The sequence below is a fragment of the Pongo pygmaeus genome, chromosome 12 (genome assembly GCF_028885625.2).
Source record: "Pongo pygmaeus isolate AG05252 chromosome 12, NHGRI_mPonPyg2-v2.0_pri, whole genome shotgun sequence".
Taxonomy (NCBI): Eukaryota; Metazoa; Chordata; class Mammalia; order Primates; family Hominidae; genus Pongo; species Pongo pygmaeus.
This window is the reverse complement of record NC_072385.2, coordinates 26,615,258-26,633,314: the sequence shown is the minus strand read 5'-3', so window position 1 is coordinate 26,633,314 and position 18,057 is coordinate 26,615,258. Positions and strand designations below refer to the sequence as shown.

General features: G+C 39.3%; 1 protein-coding gene across 3 annotated transcripts in view; it reads left to right on the top strand.

Moving 5' to 3' along the window:
* LOC129030494 (E3 SUMO-protein ligase RanBP2-like) overlaps window positions 1-18,057 on the top strand; it is a 39,486-nt gene that overhangs the window by 13,842 nt on the left and 7,587 nt on the right. For 2 of the 3 annotated variants that reach the window (XM_054475841.2, XM_054475845.2), the window contains exons 8-18: window positions 5,757-5,844; window positions 7,960-8,169; window positions 10,280-10,461; window positions 10,546-10,721; window positions 10,889-11,012; window positions 12,010-12,171; window positions 12,438-12,575; window positions 12,836-12,982; window positions 13,922-14,101; window positions 14,196-14,279; window positions 17,453-17,588. In XM_054475841.2, the coding sequence (XP_054331816.1) occupies window positions 5,757-5,844; window positions 7,960-8,169; window positions 10,280-10,461; window positions 10,546-10,721; window positions 10,889-11,012; window positions 12,010-12,171; window positions 12,438-12,575; window positions 12,836-12,982; window positions 13,922-14,101; window positions 14,196-14,279; window positions 17,453-17,588 (1,627 nt within the window). The remainder of the gene's footprint in view (window positions 1-5,756; window positions 5,845-7,959; window positions 8,170-10,279; window positions 10,462-10,545; window positions 10,722-10,888; window positions 11,013-12,009; window positions 12,172-12,437; window positions 12,576-12,835; window positions 12,983-13,921; window positions 14,102-14,195; window positions 14,280-17,452; window positions 17,589-18,057) is intronic. The other variant, XM_054475842.2, reaches the window with a different exon arrangement.

The following is an 18,057-nucleotide window of genomic DNA, read 5'->3' as shown; positions in this document are numbered from 1 at the left end:
CTTTTTACTCTGCGATTTTTGGGAACATGATAAAGATGTAATCTCGTATTATGGGTAAAGCTTGATTCAAAAAGATGTGTTACTTGGACAAAATCCTAATAAGTAGATGTAGGGCAGTGGCTTTATAACCTATGATAGAAGAATATGATTGCAATTTAACATGTTAATTGAAAAACATGTATATAACATTTATGACTGTATTGTGTATATGTAACAGTATATCTATTAATCTTGAAAACATAAAACCTTTTCTTATTTTTTATTTTTTTATTTTTTTTGAGACCAAGTCTCTCTCTGTCGCCAGGCTGGAGTGCAGTGGCGTGATCTCGGCTCACTGCAACCTCCACCTCCTGGGTTCAAGTGATTCTCCTGCCTCAGCCTCCTGAGTAGCTGGGACTACAGGTCCGTGCTACCACGCCCAGCTAATTGTTTGTATTTTTAATAGAGACGGGGTTTCACCATGTTGGCCAGGATGGTTGCAATCTCTTGACCTCGTGATCTACCTGCCTTGGTCTCCCAAAGTGCTGGGATTACAGGCGCGAGCCACTGCGCCTGGCCTTTTTTGAGACGGAGTCTCGCTCTGTCGCCCAGGCTGGAGTGCAGTGGCACGATCTCGGCTCACTGCAGGCTCCGCCTCCCGAGTTCATGCCGTTTTCCTGCCTCAGCCTCCCGAGTAGCTGGGACTACAGGCACCCGCCACCATGCCTGGCTAATTTTTTTTTTGTTCTTTTAGTAGAGACGGAGTTTCACCGTGTTAGCCAGGATGGTCTCAATCTCCTGACCTAGTCATCCACCCGCCTCGGCCTCCCAAAGTGCTGGGATTACAGGCGTGAGCCACCACTCCCGGCCTTTTTTTTTTTTTTTTTTTAATGAGCTTGCATAACTTTTGAAAGGAAAAGAAATAAGCAGTCTTCCAAAAAAGCATTAAACCTGGCTTAGAAAAATGATTGTTAATTTTAGAGAAGGATTTTTTGCTTGGGGAGGGAAAAAAAGGATTCATTACTTTTAGAGAAGGCCCCTCCTTCTAATATAAATCTTTTTTTCTTTTTGAGACGGAGTTTTGCTCTCGTTGCCCAGGCTGGAGTGTAATGGCGCCATCTGGCTCACTGCAACCTCCACCTCCCAGGTTCAAGTGATTGTCCTGCTTCAGTCTCCCAAGTAGCTGGGATAACAGGCACGCGCCACCACCCCCGTCTAATTTTGTATTTTTAGTAGAGACGGGGTTTCTCCATGTTGGTCAGGCTGGTCTCGAACTCCTGACCTCAGGTGATCTGTGCGCCTCGGCCTCTCAAAGTGCTGGGATTACAGGCAGTGAGCCACCATGCCCTGCCTAATATAAATCTTTTTATTTTTATTAGAGACAGAGTCTCGCTCTGTCACCAGGCTGGAGTGCAGTGGCGCAATCTCAGCTCACTGCAACCTGTGCCTCCTGGGTTCAAGTGATTCTCCTGCTTCAGCCTATCATGTATCTGGGATTACAGGCACACACCACCATGCCGGGCTAATTTTTTGTATTTTTTAGTAGAGACGGGGTTTCACCATGTTAGACAGGATGGTCTCGATCTTCTGACCTCGTGATCCACCCGACTCGGCCTCTCAAAGTGCTGGGATTACAGGCATGAGCCACCGAGCCTGGCCTGTAAATCTTTTAAAAGCACCATTGATAGACAGTTCACATGTTAAGTACTAATATTTAAAATGCTCAGTAGAAACTTCTGTGTTCGTAAGGAATGGATTAGTGAAAATTAATGGATTTAGTGAGGTTCACTAGGTAATACAAACATTAAAAGTTTCTTATAGAAATTCTCGAGTAACTGATAGTTCTTATTTTTATTTATTTTATTTTTTTTGAGACGGAGTCTCACTCTGTCGCCCAGGCTGGAGCACGGTGGCACGACCTCGGCTCACTGCAAGCTCCGCCTCCTGGGTTCACACCATTCTTCTACCTCAGCCTCCCGAGTAGCTGGGACTACAGGCACCCACCACCACGCCCGGCTAATTTTTTTGTATTTTCAGTAGAGATGGGGTTTCACCGTGTTAGCCAGGATGGTCTCAATCTCCTGACCTCATGATCCGCCCACCTTGGCCTCTCAAAGTGCTGGCATTACAGGCATGAGCTACCGCGCCCTGCCAATAGTTCTTATTTTTAATGGAAACTTTAAAATTTATCTGTCTGTGTGTCTATTAGAGTCTTGCTGTGTCACCCAGGCTGGAGTGCAGTTGCGTAATCGTAGCTCACTGTAACGCTGAACTGGGCTCGAGCTTCCCAGAGTTCTGGGATTATAGGTGTGAGCTACTGTGCACAGCCTAAAATTTTCTGATATGTAGTTTTGGGAGGCAGAGTCTCACTCTTGTTGCTCTGGCTGGAGTGCAGTGGCACGATCATAGCTCACTGTATCCTCGAACTCCTGGGCTCAAGCGATCCTCTCCTGCTTCAGCCTCAGCTCAGTAGCTGGGACTACAGGTGCCTGCCACCATGCCTGGCTACATTGTTAAATTTTTTGTAAAGACAAGGTCTTGCTATGTTTCCCAGGCTGGTTGGTCTTGAACTCCTGGCTTCAAGTGATCCTTCTGCCTTGCCCTCCCAAAGTGCTGGGATTACAGGTATGAGCCACCACACCTGACTGTGAACTTTTAATAATAAAAAGTTAGTTTCCCTCTTAATCCATTCACTCAGGTCTCCTTTCCTAGATGACAACTACTGTTAGGAGTTTCTTGGGTGTTCAGAAATATTTTTTGCATATGCAAATGTGCAATACATTCTTTCTCTGCTTTTAAAAAATATTGTGCCTCAATGTGGGTGTGCTTTACCTATTGCCAGATGCCTTGCTTTTCTAAATGTTTCTTCATTGTTCCACTTCAGCACAGAGATACCTACCTCAGTCTTTAACTACCACATATTTCTGTAGAATGAATATATAATAGAAACATCTTAGATGCTTGTATTTTATTTTATCAGTTTATTTTAAAGCTCAATGATCAAATGATTATAAGCATAAAATGTAGGTTATGTGCTGGCATTTGGGTATTTAAGAATTGGCTGACTTTTATGGCAAGATTTTCAGACTCTTAATCAGAGGAATACTGTGGTTCTAGTAAGTACATCTGCATTGCAGCTAGGTATTTAACAAAGTATCTTGAAACCTTTTAGTTAAGATGAGGAAATAGCCAGGCGCGGTGGCTCACGCCTATAATCCCAGCACTTTGGGAAGCTGAGGTGGGCGGATCACTTGAGGTCAGCAGTTCGAGACCATCCTGACCAACATGGTCAAACCCGATCTCTACTAAAAATATAAAAATTAGCCACACATGGTGGCGGGTGCCTGTAGTCCCAGCTACTTGAGGGGCCGAGACAGGAGAATTGCTTGAAACCAGGAGGTGGAGGTTGCAGTGAGCCAAGATATTGCCGCTGCAGCACTCCAGCCTGGCGACAGAGCTAGACTCCATCTCAAAAAAAAAAAAAAAGGAAATAGTGAATTGAGATGATTTGATTGAGTGGATTCACAACTAATTAACTGGTCACAAATTCAACTGTTGAATAATTTTGTAAAAGAGGCCGGGTTTATGAATTGAGGTCAGTTTGAAAACAAAAAGAATGATGTCAACATTTTGTTTATTTTGTGTGCTCTTTTCAACATATAGATGACAAACTTTGACATGATGTTTAGAAAACTTGTGAGTAAAAGGATAGCCGATACGAATATTTCTAAAATTCAAAATCAGAAGCTTTTAGGTTCATAAATCATATATTTTGAAAAATGAGCGTGTTTGGAAAGAATTATATATACATGGTTTAAAATTCTGGTGGCTCTTAAGAATATGCTATGAAGACTCCTTTCTGTTCCCTAGTTATTTACTTTCTTCACTCCCAAAGAAACTAATGTTATTGCTTTCTTGTGTATTCTTCAGGAAATGTTGTATGCATCTCCAAGTAAACACACATACATCCCCCGTCTTTAAAAGAAGGAGGAAAACATTTGAAGATTGCATTTACTTTATTTCCATTAACTGTATCTTGGAGATATGTCCATGTCAGTATATATAAAGGGCATTCTCATTAGTTTGGATGCTTGCATATTATTCTATTGTGTGGATGTACTGTAGCTTTGGAGTTTTTAAAACCAGGGTCCTAAAACCAGGACATTAGCTTGCTTTTACTTTTTTTTTTTAATGCTACTTCAAGTAATTTAGCAATGATTAACTTGTGCCATGAATTCCTGAAAGAATTGCAGTATCAAAGTATATCTGTGCATTTATAATTTTTAGAGCTGCTGCCAAATATCTAACCCTAAAGAGGTTGTATCAAATTACATTTCCACCACCAATTAAGAAAGTGGTGATAGAATTAAAAGCCGATGCTCTAGTCACCCATATAGTTACTTTTGGCATGTTTCTAGTAAGTGGGCATTGCCTATGACTGGACATTTTCAGTGATGGACATTCATTACTTTTCAAGATAGCCCAGTGCATCTTTAGGTGGTTTGGCTCTTGGTACTTCCTTATATAGAATAAAAATATTCTTCAAGTCTTCTACCTGTTGGTCTTGTTTCTTCTTTTGATGATTGCTTTTATAAAATAATTTTAATATTTGAAGGCAGCTGTCATGTCTTCCCTTCGCCATTCTATTGATCATGTTTTTTTGTTTTCACAGGTTATTACATTAGGATCTCTTTAATTTCCTGGTTGTCCCATTTATTCCAGTGCTATCCCATATTATCCATACTCTGAAAATGTGTTATCTACAATGTGGCATTTCCAAGTGTCATTTCACCTGTACTTTTTAAAGTAGGGTGTCATATCTACTCAGATAGGACAACATCTGCTGTTGTCCTATTTATGCAGGGTAGAAAAGTAATGTAATTAAATTTTCCATTTCTCTGAATATAACATGAATGTGCTTTTAGTAGAAACTAATTTCTCAGAACTGCTCCGTGTATGCTTTTTTTTTTTTTTTTCTTTTTTTGGGAGATAGGGTCTCACTCTGTCTCCCAAGCTGGAGCACAGTGGCATGATCATGGCTCACTGCAGCCTTGATCTCCTGGATTTAAGTGATCCTCCTGCCTCAGCCTCCTGAGTAGCTGGGACCACAGGTGTGTGCCACCACGCCTGGCTAATTAAAAACAACTTTTTTTAGAGATAGGGTCTCACCGTGTTGTTCAGGCTGGTCTTGAACTCTGGGCTCAAGCGATCCCCCCACCTTGGCCTCCCAAAGTGCTGGGATTACAGGTGTGGGCCACCATGTCTGGCTGCTCTTTTTTTTTTTTTTTTTTTTTTTTTGAGATGGAGTCTCACTCTTTCACCCAGGCTGAAGTGCAGTGGCACGGTCTTGGCTCACTACAACCTCTGCCTCCCAGGTTCAAGCTATCCTTGTGCCTCAGCCTCCCAAGTAGCTGGAATTAATAGATGTGTGCCACCACGCCTGGCTCTTCGTTTTTTTAAAATTATTTTTAGTAGAGACTGGGTTTCACCATGTTGGCCAGGCTGATGTCGAACTCCTGACCTCAAGTGATCAGCCCACCTTGGCCTCCCAGAGTGTTGGATTACAGGTGTGAGCCACCACGCCTGTACCTGGCCTGTCTTTCATAGGTTATATAAATTCCTTGGTTCCCAGTTTTTGCAGTCTTTTCCAATTCAGTTTAATTAATGGTTAACTGTTTATTCATTATCAAAAAAAGTACAGTGTAATAGATAAGACCATGTTACTATTAGAAGTATGGGTATCATCAAATTAAGATTTTTGATTCTAAAATTATTAGGTTCCAAGACCAAAGATTAAATTAATAAAAGGTGAAGCTGGACAAAATCTGCTGGGAATGTTGGCCTGTGACCGACTGAGCCAATCAGGTAATAGTAATATTAAACTAATTTGATTTAAAAAGAAAAAGGAATTTCTGTTAAGGCATGTCTTATGATAAAATCTTCATCTGTCCAGGAGATAATTTGTCAAAATTATTTTTTTGCCGTATCAGTTAAGAGCAATAGGTATGGAAGAGATGTGAAGAAATAGCACATTCTTTAAAAAAAATGAATATTTGATATTGTGTGTTCCTAGGTGGAGAGGATTTCTTAACTCTTTCTTTATCTGGCTGCTAGAGCCTCTGTCCTGAATATTTAGTCACTTCCTGAACTAAGTATAATTATTGATTTGCCAACCATTTAACACCAGCTGATTCTAAAAACACTGCTGTGGGGATATAAAGATGAAGAAGATATGGATCTGTCTTAAAGAGCTGAGAGCATAGTGAGGAAGATAGAAGATATATACTTACCTTGTATTAGGCTCTTGGAATTTGTGGATTTTTTCCCCCATTTTTGGCTTGGGATGAATCCTAAAGATCTGTTGCATATTACCTGTGATTTTGCTAAGATACAAACTTTAAGGTAGTTAGGTGGCCATTGAATCAAGCAGTGAACTGAAGAAACATAATGCTTTCTATAAGGAGCAGTTTTGATATAAAGTTGGATGAATTTTGTAAAGAGCACAAGATGTAATATTAAAGTTATTATAAGCTTTGGTATATAGTTAGGCTGTTGGCCAAAGCTCACATTGCTCTTTTATTCCATAGCCCACTTTTTTTGTGGGAGTTAGGCTTTCAATCCTTAAAGTGACTTTCTACTTTTTTCCTTTTCTCTTTTTCTTCTACCCTTGCAGGGCTCTCATAAGTGCCTTTGCATGGTGTCACAGTTAGATAAAAATTGCCTATTTTTTTTTATGTCTTTGATCTGGGCATCCCAAGGGTGCCTCTGTAAGTGTGCTGAGACACAACTGTGTAGTGGTAACCAAACCTAATTGCCCAGCAGAATTAACTCGAAGGAGGGTTTTTAAAAAAAGTTCAATTGAAATATAATTCGTATACCATACGCTTCACCCATTTAAAGTGTACAGTTCAGTGGGTTTTAGTATGTTCATAGAGTATTACCATTGTCACGACAATCAGTTTTAGAAGATTTTCATCACTCCATGAGGAATTCCGTACCTATTAGCAGTTACTCCCCATTTTACTCAAACCTCTCAGCCTTGGCAACCGCTAATCTGTTTCTGTAGGTTTGCCTATTCTGAACATTTCACATAAGTGGAATCATATAGTATGTGGTCTTTTGTGACTGGCTTCTTTCATTTAGCAAGGTTTTCAAGGGTCATCTGCGTTATAGCATGTATCAGTACTTTATCCGAGGACTATGATTTTTTGATTGCTTACTGTAAACCTATGGAATAAAAATCTCTGGCAAAGAGGCCTGGAAATAATTCTTTTTTTTTTTTTTTTTTTTTTTTTTTCCTGAGACAGAGTCTCACTCTGTCGCCCAGGCTGGAGTGCAGTGGTGTGATCTTGGCTCACTGCAAGCTCTGCCTCCCGGGTTCATGCCGTTCTCCTCCCTCAGCCTCCCCAGTAGCTGGGACTACAGGCGCCCGCCACCATGGCTGGCTAATCTTTTTTTTTGTATTTTTAGTAGAGATGGAGTTTCACTGTGTTAGCCAGGATGGTCTCGATCTCCTGACCTCATTATCTGCCCAGCTTGGCCTCCCAAAGTGCTGGGATTACAGGCATGAGCCACCGTGCCCAGCCGGAAATAATTCTTAAAAGCTGTTTAAAGGAGGATTCTGATCAGCCAGATTTAGAAATCAGTGTATCAGATCAGAGAATAAGAGCTTGTCCCTGTTCTCCTATGGCCACTTAAATCCAGACCTTTTCATCTAAAATGCAAATATGTTTGGCATTTTTCATACACATTCCTGTCTTTTTTCCCCCTTCTGCTGTCTTCTGTAGATACTGAGAATATTAAACCTGTACTCTTTTCATTTTCTACATAAGCACCCGTTTTGTTGTCCAGCTGTATTTTTTGGGTTGGAGGGTTAGGTCTGCAATAATCATGTTATTTCCCCTTTGGGTATACAAATGAGACAATGTGAGCAAATACAATCTGTATTTTTAAAGTGATGGAAATAAATTTTTTTTTCAGGGCACATGTTGCTAAACTTAAGTCGTGGCAAGCAAGATTTTTTAAAAGAGGTTGTTGAAACTTTTGCCAACAAAAGCGGGCAGTCTGCATTATATGATGCTCTGTTTTCTAGTCAGTCACCTAAGGATACATCTTTTCTTGGTAGCGATGATATTGGAAACATTGATATACAAGAACCAGAGCTTGAAGATTTGGCTAGATATGATGTTGGTAAGTTATATGTTTCAGAGGAAACGGTCTGTGTCTTAATTCTTATAAATTGCCCATAATCTTATTACCCAGAAATAATGACTTAATATTTTTCTGTATTCCTTTCGTGTGTGGGTTGGGCTGGGGGGAGTTTGAATGTGGTGCTGTGGGGGTGGCATGTAGTTTTTGTTGTTGTTGTTGTTTTTGAGACCAAGTTTTGCTCTTGTCCTCCACGCTGGAGTTCAGTGTTGCAATCTCGGCTCACTGTAACCTCTGCCTCCCGGGTTCAAGTGATTGTGCTGCCTCAGTCTCCCAAGTAGCGGGATTACAAGTGCCCGCCACCACGCCCGGCTAATTTTTTGTATTTTTAGTAGAGACGGGGTTTCATCATGTTGGTCAGGCTGGTCTCAAACTCCTGACCTCAGGTGATCCACCTGCCTTGGCCTCCCAAAGTGCTGGGATTACAGGTGTGAGCCACCGCGTCCAGCCTTGTTGTATTTTGAGACAGGGTCTTGCTGTGTCACCTGGGCTGGAGTGTAGTGGCATGATCGTAGGTCACTGCTACCTTGAACTTCTGGGCTCAAGGGATTCTCTTGCCTCAGCCTCCTGAGTAGCTGGTACCATAGGCACATGCCACTCTGCCCAAATAATTTTGTTTTTTAATTGGTAGAGACAGGGTCTCCCTTTGTTGCCCAGGCTAGTCTCGAACTCCTAGCCCTAAGCCCCCCAAAGTGTTGGGATTGGGCCCGGCACAGTGGCTCATATCTGTAATCCCAGCACTTTGGGAGGCCGAGGCGGGCAGATCACCTGAGATCAGGAGTTCGAGACCATCCTGGCCAACATGGTGAAACCCCGTCTCTACTAAAAATACAAAAATTATCCGGGCGTGGTGGCATGTGCCTGTAGTCCCAGCTACTCGGGAGGCTGAGGCAGGAGAATAGCTTCAACCCGGGAGGTGGAGGTTGCAGTGAGCCAAGATCACACCGCTGCACTACAGCCTGGGCGACAGAGCGAGACTTCATCTCAAAAACAAAAAGTGTTGGAATTATAGGCATGAGCCACTGCATCTGGCCATATTTTTCATCTAAATGGTTGTTTATGTATGATTTATCTTGCTTCCTTCATGAATTCTCTCCCATAGTCTCTGTATTAAAACTATAAATATCACTTTTATTGGCAATATAATCTTTTTTATGAAGTAGTCATAATTTGCTTGCTACTTTCTGTTATTGGGCATCCAAGTTGTTTTCAACTTTTCCACTGTTAATAATCATACTCTGATAAAAACTTCAACAAAAAGTGTCTTCATTGCAAGTTATTTCCATAGAGATACCTAAAAACAGAATTACTGAGACAAAGGACATGAACATCTTTAAGTCTTGCAAATTGCCAAAATGACAGAAAGATTATACCTCTTTATGCTTCCGGAAGCACATAACCTTTTCTTTTCTTGTCTTTTCTTTTCTTTTCTTTTGAGACAGAGTCTCACTCTGTCGCCCAGGCTGGAGCGCAGTGGCGCAATCTCGGCTCACTGCAACTTCCGCCTGCCAGGTTCAAGCAATTGTCTTGCCTCAGCCTCCCAAGTAGCTGGGACTACAGGCACGTGACACCATGCTCGGCTAATTTTTTGTATTTTTAGTAGAGACGGAGTTTCACCATGCTGGCCAGGCTGGTCTCGAACTCCTGACTGTGCATATCCTTTTCAATATTGACTTTCTTATAAGAAAACAGATTTCTTTACTGTACTGATGGATTAATATAGTGATGTTCCATTGCTTTAATGACTTAAAGGAAAACCCATTGTTTTGGGGTTTCTTATTAGGTTAGGTATTCTTTATTTGGTTTTTGTCAGTTGATTTTGGTTTATTGAGTTCTAGTCAGTGTCATTTTTTAAGATGGACTTAAACATTCTTCATCACTACTATTTTTATTAAAATTTCTAGAAATAATCAAGTGAGAATGCATTAATAAGAACATGAGATTTTGCCTAACATAGAATTCTCTCCAGCTTTGATATAGAAAAGCAGTTATATAATTAAGATATATATAATGTGAATTGCTTATGTTGGCAAAACTAATGGCACAAAGAAAAATTTCAAACCCTTAAGCCAATTTTTAAATTTGATTTTAGGTGCTATTCGAGCACATAATGGTAGTCTTCAGCACCTTACTTGGCTTGGCTTACAGTGGAATTCATTGCCTGCTTTACCTGGAATCCGAAAATGGCTAAAACAGCTTTTCCATCATTTGCCCCAGGAAACCTCAAGGCTTGAAACAAATGCACCTGAATCAATATGTATTTTAGACCTTGAAGTAAGCAAAGATTTTAACAAATTAAATATTCTGAATTTTGTTTAATTTTTTTTTACTAACTTAACTTTTCCTTAAATAAAACAGGTATTTCTCCTTGGAGTAGTATATACCAGCCACTTACAATTAAAGGAGAAATGTAATTCTCACCACAGCTCCTATCAGCCGTTATGCCTGCCCCTTCCTGTGTGTAAACAGCTTTGTACAGAAAGACAAAAATCTTGGTGGGATGCGGTTTGTACTCTGATTCACAGAAAAGCAGTGTAAGTAGTAAAACAAAAATATTGCTGTCACTTAGTGCATAGGTTTTACCAGGGATTTAATCCTCATGTGAAGATTTAACTTGTCATGTGACCCATGAACATATATGTATGTAAGCGCTGAACTGTGTATTTAGAAAGCAATTTTAGTAAATTGAACTATTTTTTAGACTTGGAAACGCAGCAAAATTGAGACTTCTAGTTCAGCATGAAATAAACACTCTAAGAGCCCAGGAAAAACATGGCCTTCAGCCTGCTCTGCTTGTACATTGGGCAAAATGCCTTCAGAAAATGGTGAGTTTTAAAGTATAAGCATTTTTAAAGAACATTACCTTAATTTTTTAGAATCATGAACTTTTCATTGAAAGTTTTTTTGTTCTGAAAACAGCAGCTTGGTCATATTATGACAGATGTGTTTTTTATTGCTGCAAAATAGTTAATGTAGTTAAATATAAGCACTTAGAGGAGCAGTACCTGGCACACAGTGAATGTTACATATTAGCTGAGCTGTTACTGTTATTCCTTAATAATTAAGTCCTGATAATTATTCAGCCTGAAAAATTAAAAAAAAATTAGCACAAGGCTTTGTAGGTAAGACCATTATAGATCTTTCTAAATATTTAAGGTGTGTTTTGTGTCACCATTAGGTGTAGATGGTCAGCCTTTTGAACAAACTGACACTACAGAAGAGGCAGGTTTCAGCTATCTAAAAATGGTAACTGTTAAAAAGTAGTTTGGATTGCTACGTTAGGGTGGTATCATTAGAAGCGTTTAAAAGTTGAGTGTAGAGGCTGGGTGCGGTGGCTCATGCCTGTAATCCCAGCATGTTAGGAGGCCGAGGTGGGCAGATCACAAGGTCAGGAGATCGAGATCATTCCTGGCTAACATGGTGAAACCCCGTCTCTACTAAAAATACAAAAAAAAAAAAAAAAAAAAAATTAGCCAGGCGTGGTGGCAGGCGCCTGTAGTCCCAGCTACTTGGGAGGCTGAGGCAAGGGAATGGCGTGAACCCAGGAGGCGGAGCTTGCAGTGAGCCAAGATCACGCCACTGCACTCCAGCCTGGGCTACAGAGCGAGACTCTGTCTCAAAAAGAAAAAAAAGTCAGTGTAGAATGATCACTGGTATTAAAGTGGTTTAGTTATTACAGTATTTGGAAGCTGAACAAGTGACTATTGAGGTACCATTTGGTTTTGACTTGAAATTTGAGCCAGTTCTTACAACTTGTAAATGAACTTCAGATCTAATCATGCGTGTTCCTTAAAGTTGTGTGCTTTTAACTTTCTTTTTTAGGGCAGCGATCTTAATTCTTTTTATGATCAACGAGAATACATAGGGAGAAGTGTTCATTATTGGAAGAAAGTTTTGCCATTGTTGAAGATAATAAAAAAGAAGAACAGTATTCCTGAACCTATTGATCCTCTGTTTAAACATTTTCATAGTGTAGACATTCAGGTAATAGAGTTCCTTTATGAATTTATTGGAGATGGGAATTTCCAGTTTATAAACAAAGACATGGAGCTATAAACTGCTTAAATTAATTGCCTTGTTATTTAATGGTAATCTTGTTTTCTAAATTCACTAGCTCTCACAAATAAGATATGACAGAGAAGAGTAATGAGATGTTTGTCTCTTAAGATCACATAAAATCTTTGGAAAATCATTTGGGTTTTATATTCTGAGTATAAACAATTTGACTAAAAACTATTCTGTGTGTTTAGGCATCAGAAATTGTTGAATATGAAGAAGACGCACACATAACTTTTGCTATATTGGATGCAGTAAACGGAAATATAGAAGATGCTATGACTGCTTTTGAATCTATAAAAAGCGTTGTTTCTTATTGGAATCTCGCACTGGTAAGTAGATGTGGTACTTGAGCTACAAGTTTTATTTATTTATTTATTTATTTTTAAAAGATGGGGTTTCTCTGTTGGCCAGGCTAGAGTGCAGTGGCACAATGTTGGCTCACTGCAACCTCTGCTTCTCAGGCTCAAGCGATTCTTGTGCCTCAGCTCCCGAGTAGCTGGGATTACAGGCATGAGCCACCGTGCCTGGCCAAGCTAAAAGTTTTTTGTTTTAAAAACCTAATGATTTCATAAAAGCACTATTTGTATAGATTTTTCACAGGAAGGCAGAAGACATTGAAAATGATGCCCTGTCTCCTGAAGAACAAGAAGAATGCAAAAATTATCTGAGAAAGACCAAGGACTACCTAATAAAGATTTTAGATGACAGTGATTCAAATCTTTCAGTGGTCAAGAAAGTAAGTAGCAGGTTGTTGTATGTACGTTCTTACTGATAACCCACTGGTCAATGTTTTTGCGTTGGTCTTATATTTTGGTAATTTCAAAAATACTCAGTAATATGTTGTTACTAATGCACAGAAGGGATGTGTGTGTCTAAATGCTTATATTTGCTTGCTTTGTCTTAGGTTTGGTGTGTCTTTTTAAACTTGGGAATCTAGGTATATGCTCTTAAAAAGTACTTCTTGGGGAATTAGAAAAGATTTCTAAGATCAGACATTGATTTTGTTATCTTAGCAGTGTAATCAAAACAAATATAGCCTCAGGACTGATTCTTAATGAACTTTGCTGAAATTGAAAGTTGTTGCTGACATCTTAAGAGCATTTCTTCTCATCCTCATCAGCCATTATGAACGCCCTTGTTTTCTTGCTGTCAGCTGTTTGAGATTGTCATGATGATGTTAAATTATGTTCAGTCTTCTGAGTGTTTTGTTGATTAATTTGTGTTACTACTCTTTTATTAGGATTTATGTTGTCTGGTGTATTGTAGCATCTGTATTTCTGTCACCATTGAAAATCAGTTAGAAAACATCAGTAACTTATTTTGTTCACTTGGAAAAGCTTTCCAAGTTAACATTCCTCTACAGTTATCATGGTTAACAGAAGTAATAGAAAGAGCATGGACTTTAGAATCAGAAGATGTTAGATTGTACAACACTTTTCTGTGTTCATGAAGAAAAAAATTATAGAATAAAGACAAAAAAATAAAAATAATAATACAAAACAACAGAAAAACAAAGAAAAAAGATAATTAAAAAACATTTTCACGTGTATTATTATTTAAAGTGTAAAGTGCTTATTAAAGTGACAAAAATGTAAATAAGATAAAATATATCATTTTAGAGTTTTTACTTTTGGAATTTTTTGCAAACGAAAGCCCTTAATTAATGTCTTTTTAGTTGCCTGTGCCCCTGGAGTCTGTAAAAGAGATGCTTAATTCAGTCATGCAGGAACTCGAAGACTATAGTGAAGGAGGTCCTCTTTATAAAAATGGTTCTTTGCGAAATGTAGATTCAGAAATAAAACATTCTACACCATCTCCTACCAAATATTCACTATCACCAAGTAAAAGTTACAAGGTAAACAGGAAAGAATGGAATCATTTCATTGTGAAATTGTTTCTGTTCTAAGTGTTTTAAATGCTGTTTTGTTATTTTTATTTTTTTTTTTTAGTATTCTCCCAAAACACCACCTCAATGGGCAGAAGATCAGAATTCTTTACTGAAAATGATTTGCCAACAACTGAAGGCCATTAAGGTAAGTCACTTAATTTCTCTAGCTGTACTTTTTATTCCAAGATTCCTTCCCTGGCCACTCTCTCACTTTTTTTCTGAAGCTGGTCAAAATGTCCCCCTGCCATCCAAATAGTATGGCAAGGGGACATTTTGGTCTTTTTTTTTTTTTTTAAAGACAGGGTCTTCTTCTGTTGTGCAGGCTGGAGTACAGTGGTATGATCACAGCTTACTGTGGCTTCCACCTCCTAGCTCAAGAGAGCCTCTTGGCTCAGCCTGCCACGAAGCCAGGACTACAGACAGTCACACGCCACCAGGCCCAGCTAATTGTTGTATTTTTTGTAGAGACAGGATTTTGCCATGTTGCCCAGGGTGGCCTTGAACTCCTGGCTCAAACAGTCCTCCTGCTTCAGCCTCCCAAAGTGCTGGGATTGCAGGCGTGAGCCACTGTGCCCAGCCTACATACCTCGGTCTTGACACTTTACCATATTTTGTTTTGTTTTGTTTTGAGATGGAGTCTCACTCTGTTGCCCAGTCTGGAGTGCAATGGTGCGATCTTGGCTCACTGCAAGCTCCACCTCCCAGGTTCAAGCGACTCTCCTGCCTCAGCCTCCCGAGTAGCTGGGATTACAGGCACCCGCCACCACGCCCAGCTAATTTTTGTATTTTTAGTAGACACAGAGTTTCACCATGTTGGCCAGGCTGGTTTTGAACTTCTGACCTCAGGTGATCTGCCTGCTTTGGCCTCCCAAAGTGCTGGGATTACAGGTGTAAGCCACCACGCCCAACCCTTTACCATATTTTTGAAAGTACTTTATGTGTCTCTCTCGTCATCTTCCACAAAATTTGAGACCTTCAAAGGTAGAAACTGTTTTATTTAAAATATAAGAGTTCCTGGCACAGAGAAGTTTCCTGAGTGATCGAACTGCTACACTGTACTAATCATACTCTGGTCTATGAGTTCATTCCCAGATTAGCTGTGGATTACATGTGTTTCAAATGTATAGCTAGGAATTGAAAAGCGGTCTGAGCTTCAAAAAGTCCTACTATATTTTAATACTTCCATATGAATTTGACTTAATTATGTAAGGAAATAGTTATGTATATATATCTTATTTTAACAATAGGGTTCAAAGGAGCTTGACTTTTTTGGAATTGGAAATAAAAGTAGGTTCTTTCATGCTTATCAGGCAAGAACTAAATTACTCATACTGCTAAAGTTACATCAAAGATATGCTGATGTGTGGCGATTATTACAGTGTGATCAGCAGTATTTGCAACTTAAGAGAATACTATTTGGTGGGGAAGACATTTTTGAATTTGCACAAAAATTTTGAATGTTAATTCTGTGTAGTCGTGGCCTATGACAATTACATACAATTTTGACTTAACATACAGGTTTCAGGCTCCCAGCATTGTATTCTGTGGAAGTATAGTGGAGCACTAGTCCATGAGCTTGAAAAGCTTGGTACTAGTACTGACTCTGCCATTAATTAATGATCTTGGGCCAGTCACTTCCTTTGTGACTGTTTGGCGTCTTATCTTTAAAAACGAGAGAATTATTGAAGCCAGTTCTCATCACATTGAATGTTAAAAATTACAGTTACAGCAGTGATTGCAAATTCAAAGCTCTGGTGCGGATACCAACAGTGACCATAAAGTTTTCTAGGTGATTCCACTAGTTTCTTATTTCTTGGATGTGTATGTGTAGCATCTGGACTAGGCACTGTAGATGGATGAGTGGGGGAAATTTTATTTAGCTTGAAAATTGAGATGGTTTTGGACCTCATGGTTAGGTCTTTCTGGGAAATTTTTATTTGAAACACTTGTGGAAAAAGAAAGCCGACATGCTAGATCTGTCCCTGACCTCACTTGTTAGAAGTGGTCGGATTCCTGGGCTGATACAGAGAAGTTTGAAACTTTTCAAAATTTACCTGTTTTCTGATACCACTACAATTTCTTTGGAAAAACAATTTCCTGTTAAGTGTCTGTTTTGTAAGGGGACATTTTGTAGGTTCTAGGGTTGGGTATGGTGCTGTCATTTAGTTTTCTTCAGCAGAGATCAGGTAGCCACATAGCTACACTAGACGGCATTGTATCTATCTGCCGTCTTGTCAAGGCAGCAGAGTTGGGTTAAGAAACCATTTTTGGAGTCAGATCTGGTTCAAATTCCAGCTGTTATTCCCTGCATCCCTTTCTCTCATTTTAAGATAGGAGCTAATATTGTTTACCTAACAGTGTAGATAGTATAAGAATTAAGAGTTTAAGTGCGTTGGACATATCATTATATACATAATAAATTTCTCTGCAGCTGCTACTTTTTTCCCTTTCCTGGTGGAGCATTTGAACATCACCTTGAGAATGAGTTGTATTTTGTTTCAGCACGGGGTTAAGTGAAAAGCTAATTTGGGGAGGTGATTTGGAATGTCAGGTAGTCCAGATTGCAGTGTAGAAAGAACACACTGAAAGGATGGTCAGTGTAATGTTAGAGGACTGTGAAAGTTGGGGAAAGAAATTTAGTTTCTAGGTACTTGTTTTTTTGAGCAGGGAATTGTCTTGGCTGGAGGTGAACATCAGAAAGGTTAATGTAGGCAAGTGTAGAATGGAAATGAAGGTGTGATCATTTAGGAGGTTATTTGTTTAGGTGAGAGAGTTAATGAATTAGGTTTTGTATTAATGAATGAAAATGGGAGCAGATAAATTTTTAACAAATTAAGAATCATATTTTAAAATCAGCACCAGGTACCTGGAACTCATTGGCAAATAGAAACTTTCAAAAGATATAATCAGGTCCGGGCATGGTGGGTCACACCTATAATCCCAGCACTTTGGGAGGCTGAGGTTGTGGATCACTTGAGGTCAGGAGTTCAAGACTAGCCTGGCAAACATGGTGAAACCTCATCTCTACTATTATACAAAAAATTAGCCGGGCGTGCTGGCTGATGCCTGTAATCCCAGCTACTCGGGAGGCTGAGGTGGGAGAATTGCTTGAGCCCAGGAGGTGGAGGTTGCGGTGAGCCAAGATTGTGCCATTGCACTCCAGCCTGGACGACAGATCGAGACACCATCTCAAAAAAAAAAAAAAAAAAAAAAAAAAATCAGTTATTTAAATTTAAAAGAGTAAGCTTTCCCAGCACTGTTTCTGGCATGATATAATTAAATGTTTAAAATTATTTGATTTTTTTTTTCTTCCAATAGAAAGAAATGCAGGAGTTGAAACTAAATAGCAGTAACTCAGCATCCCTTCATCGTTGGCCCACAGAGAATTATGGACCAGACTCAGTGCCTGATGGATATCAGGGGTCACAGACATTTCATGGGGCTCCACTAACAGGTGAGCTGGCAAGTGGATAATTGCATATTTTAGTAAAACTACTTTACTTCCCTGTTTTAAGTAGATAACTTGTGAAATCACCTTATTTATATATGTTTGTTAATATACATGTCAACGTCTGTTTATATATTACTTCAAAAGCTGTATTTGGTGTTAACGGAGATTTTTATAACCCCAAGCAGAAAAAACGAGCTGTATGTGATCACATGTATATAAAGGCTTAAAGAACACTTAATCCACACCTCAGATGAGCTGAGATGAGATTATTCCTTAAATTGAAAAATGTTAATGAATAGAGTTATGCACTAAGAAATGCTTAATTAAGAACCTACACCTCTGGGGAATTATTTTGATGATAATGATGAGAGGCAGGACATTATATAGGAAATCTTACTTAATTTGAAATATTATGGTTATATAAAGAAAGAAAAGGAGTTTGGACCTGAATCATACTGGGTTTTTAAGTTCT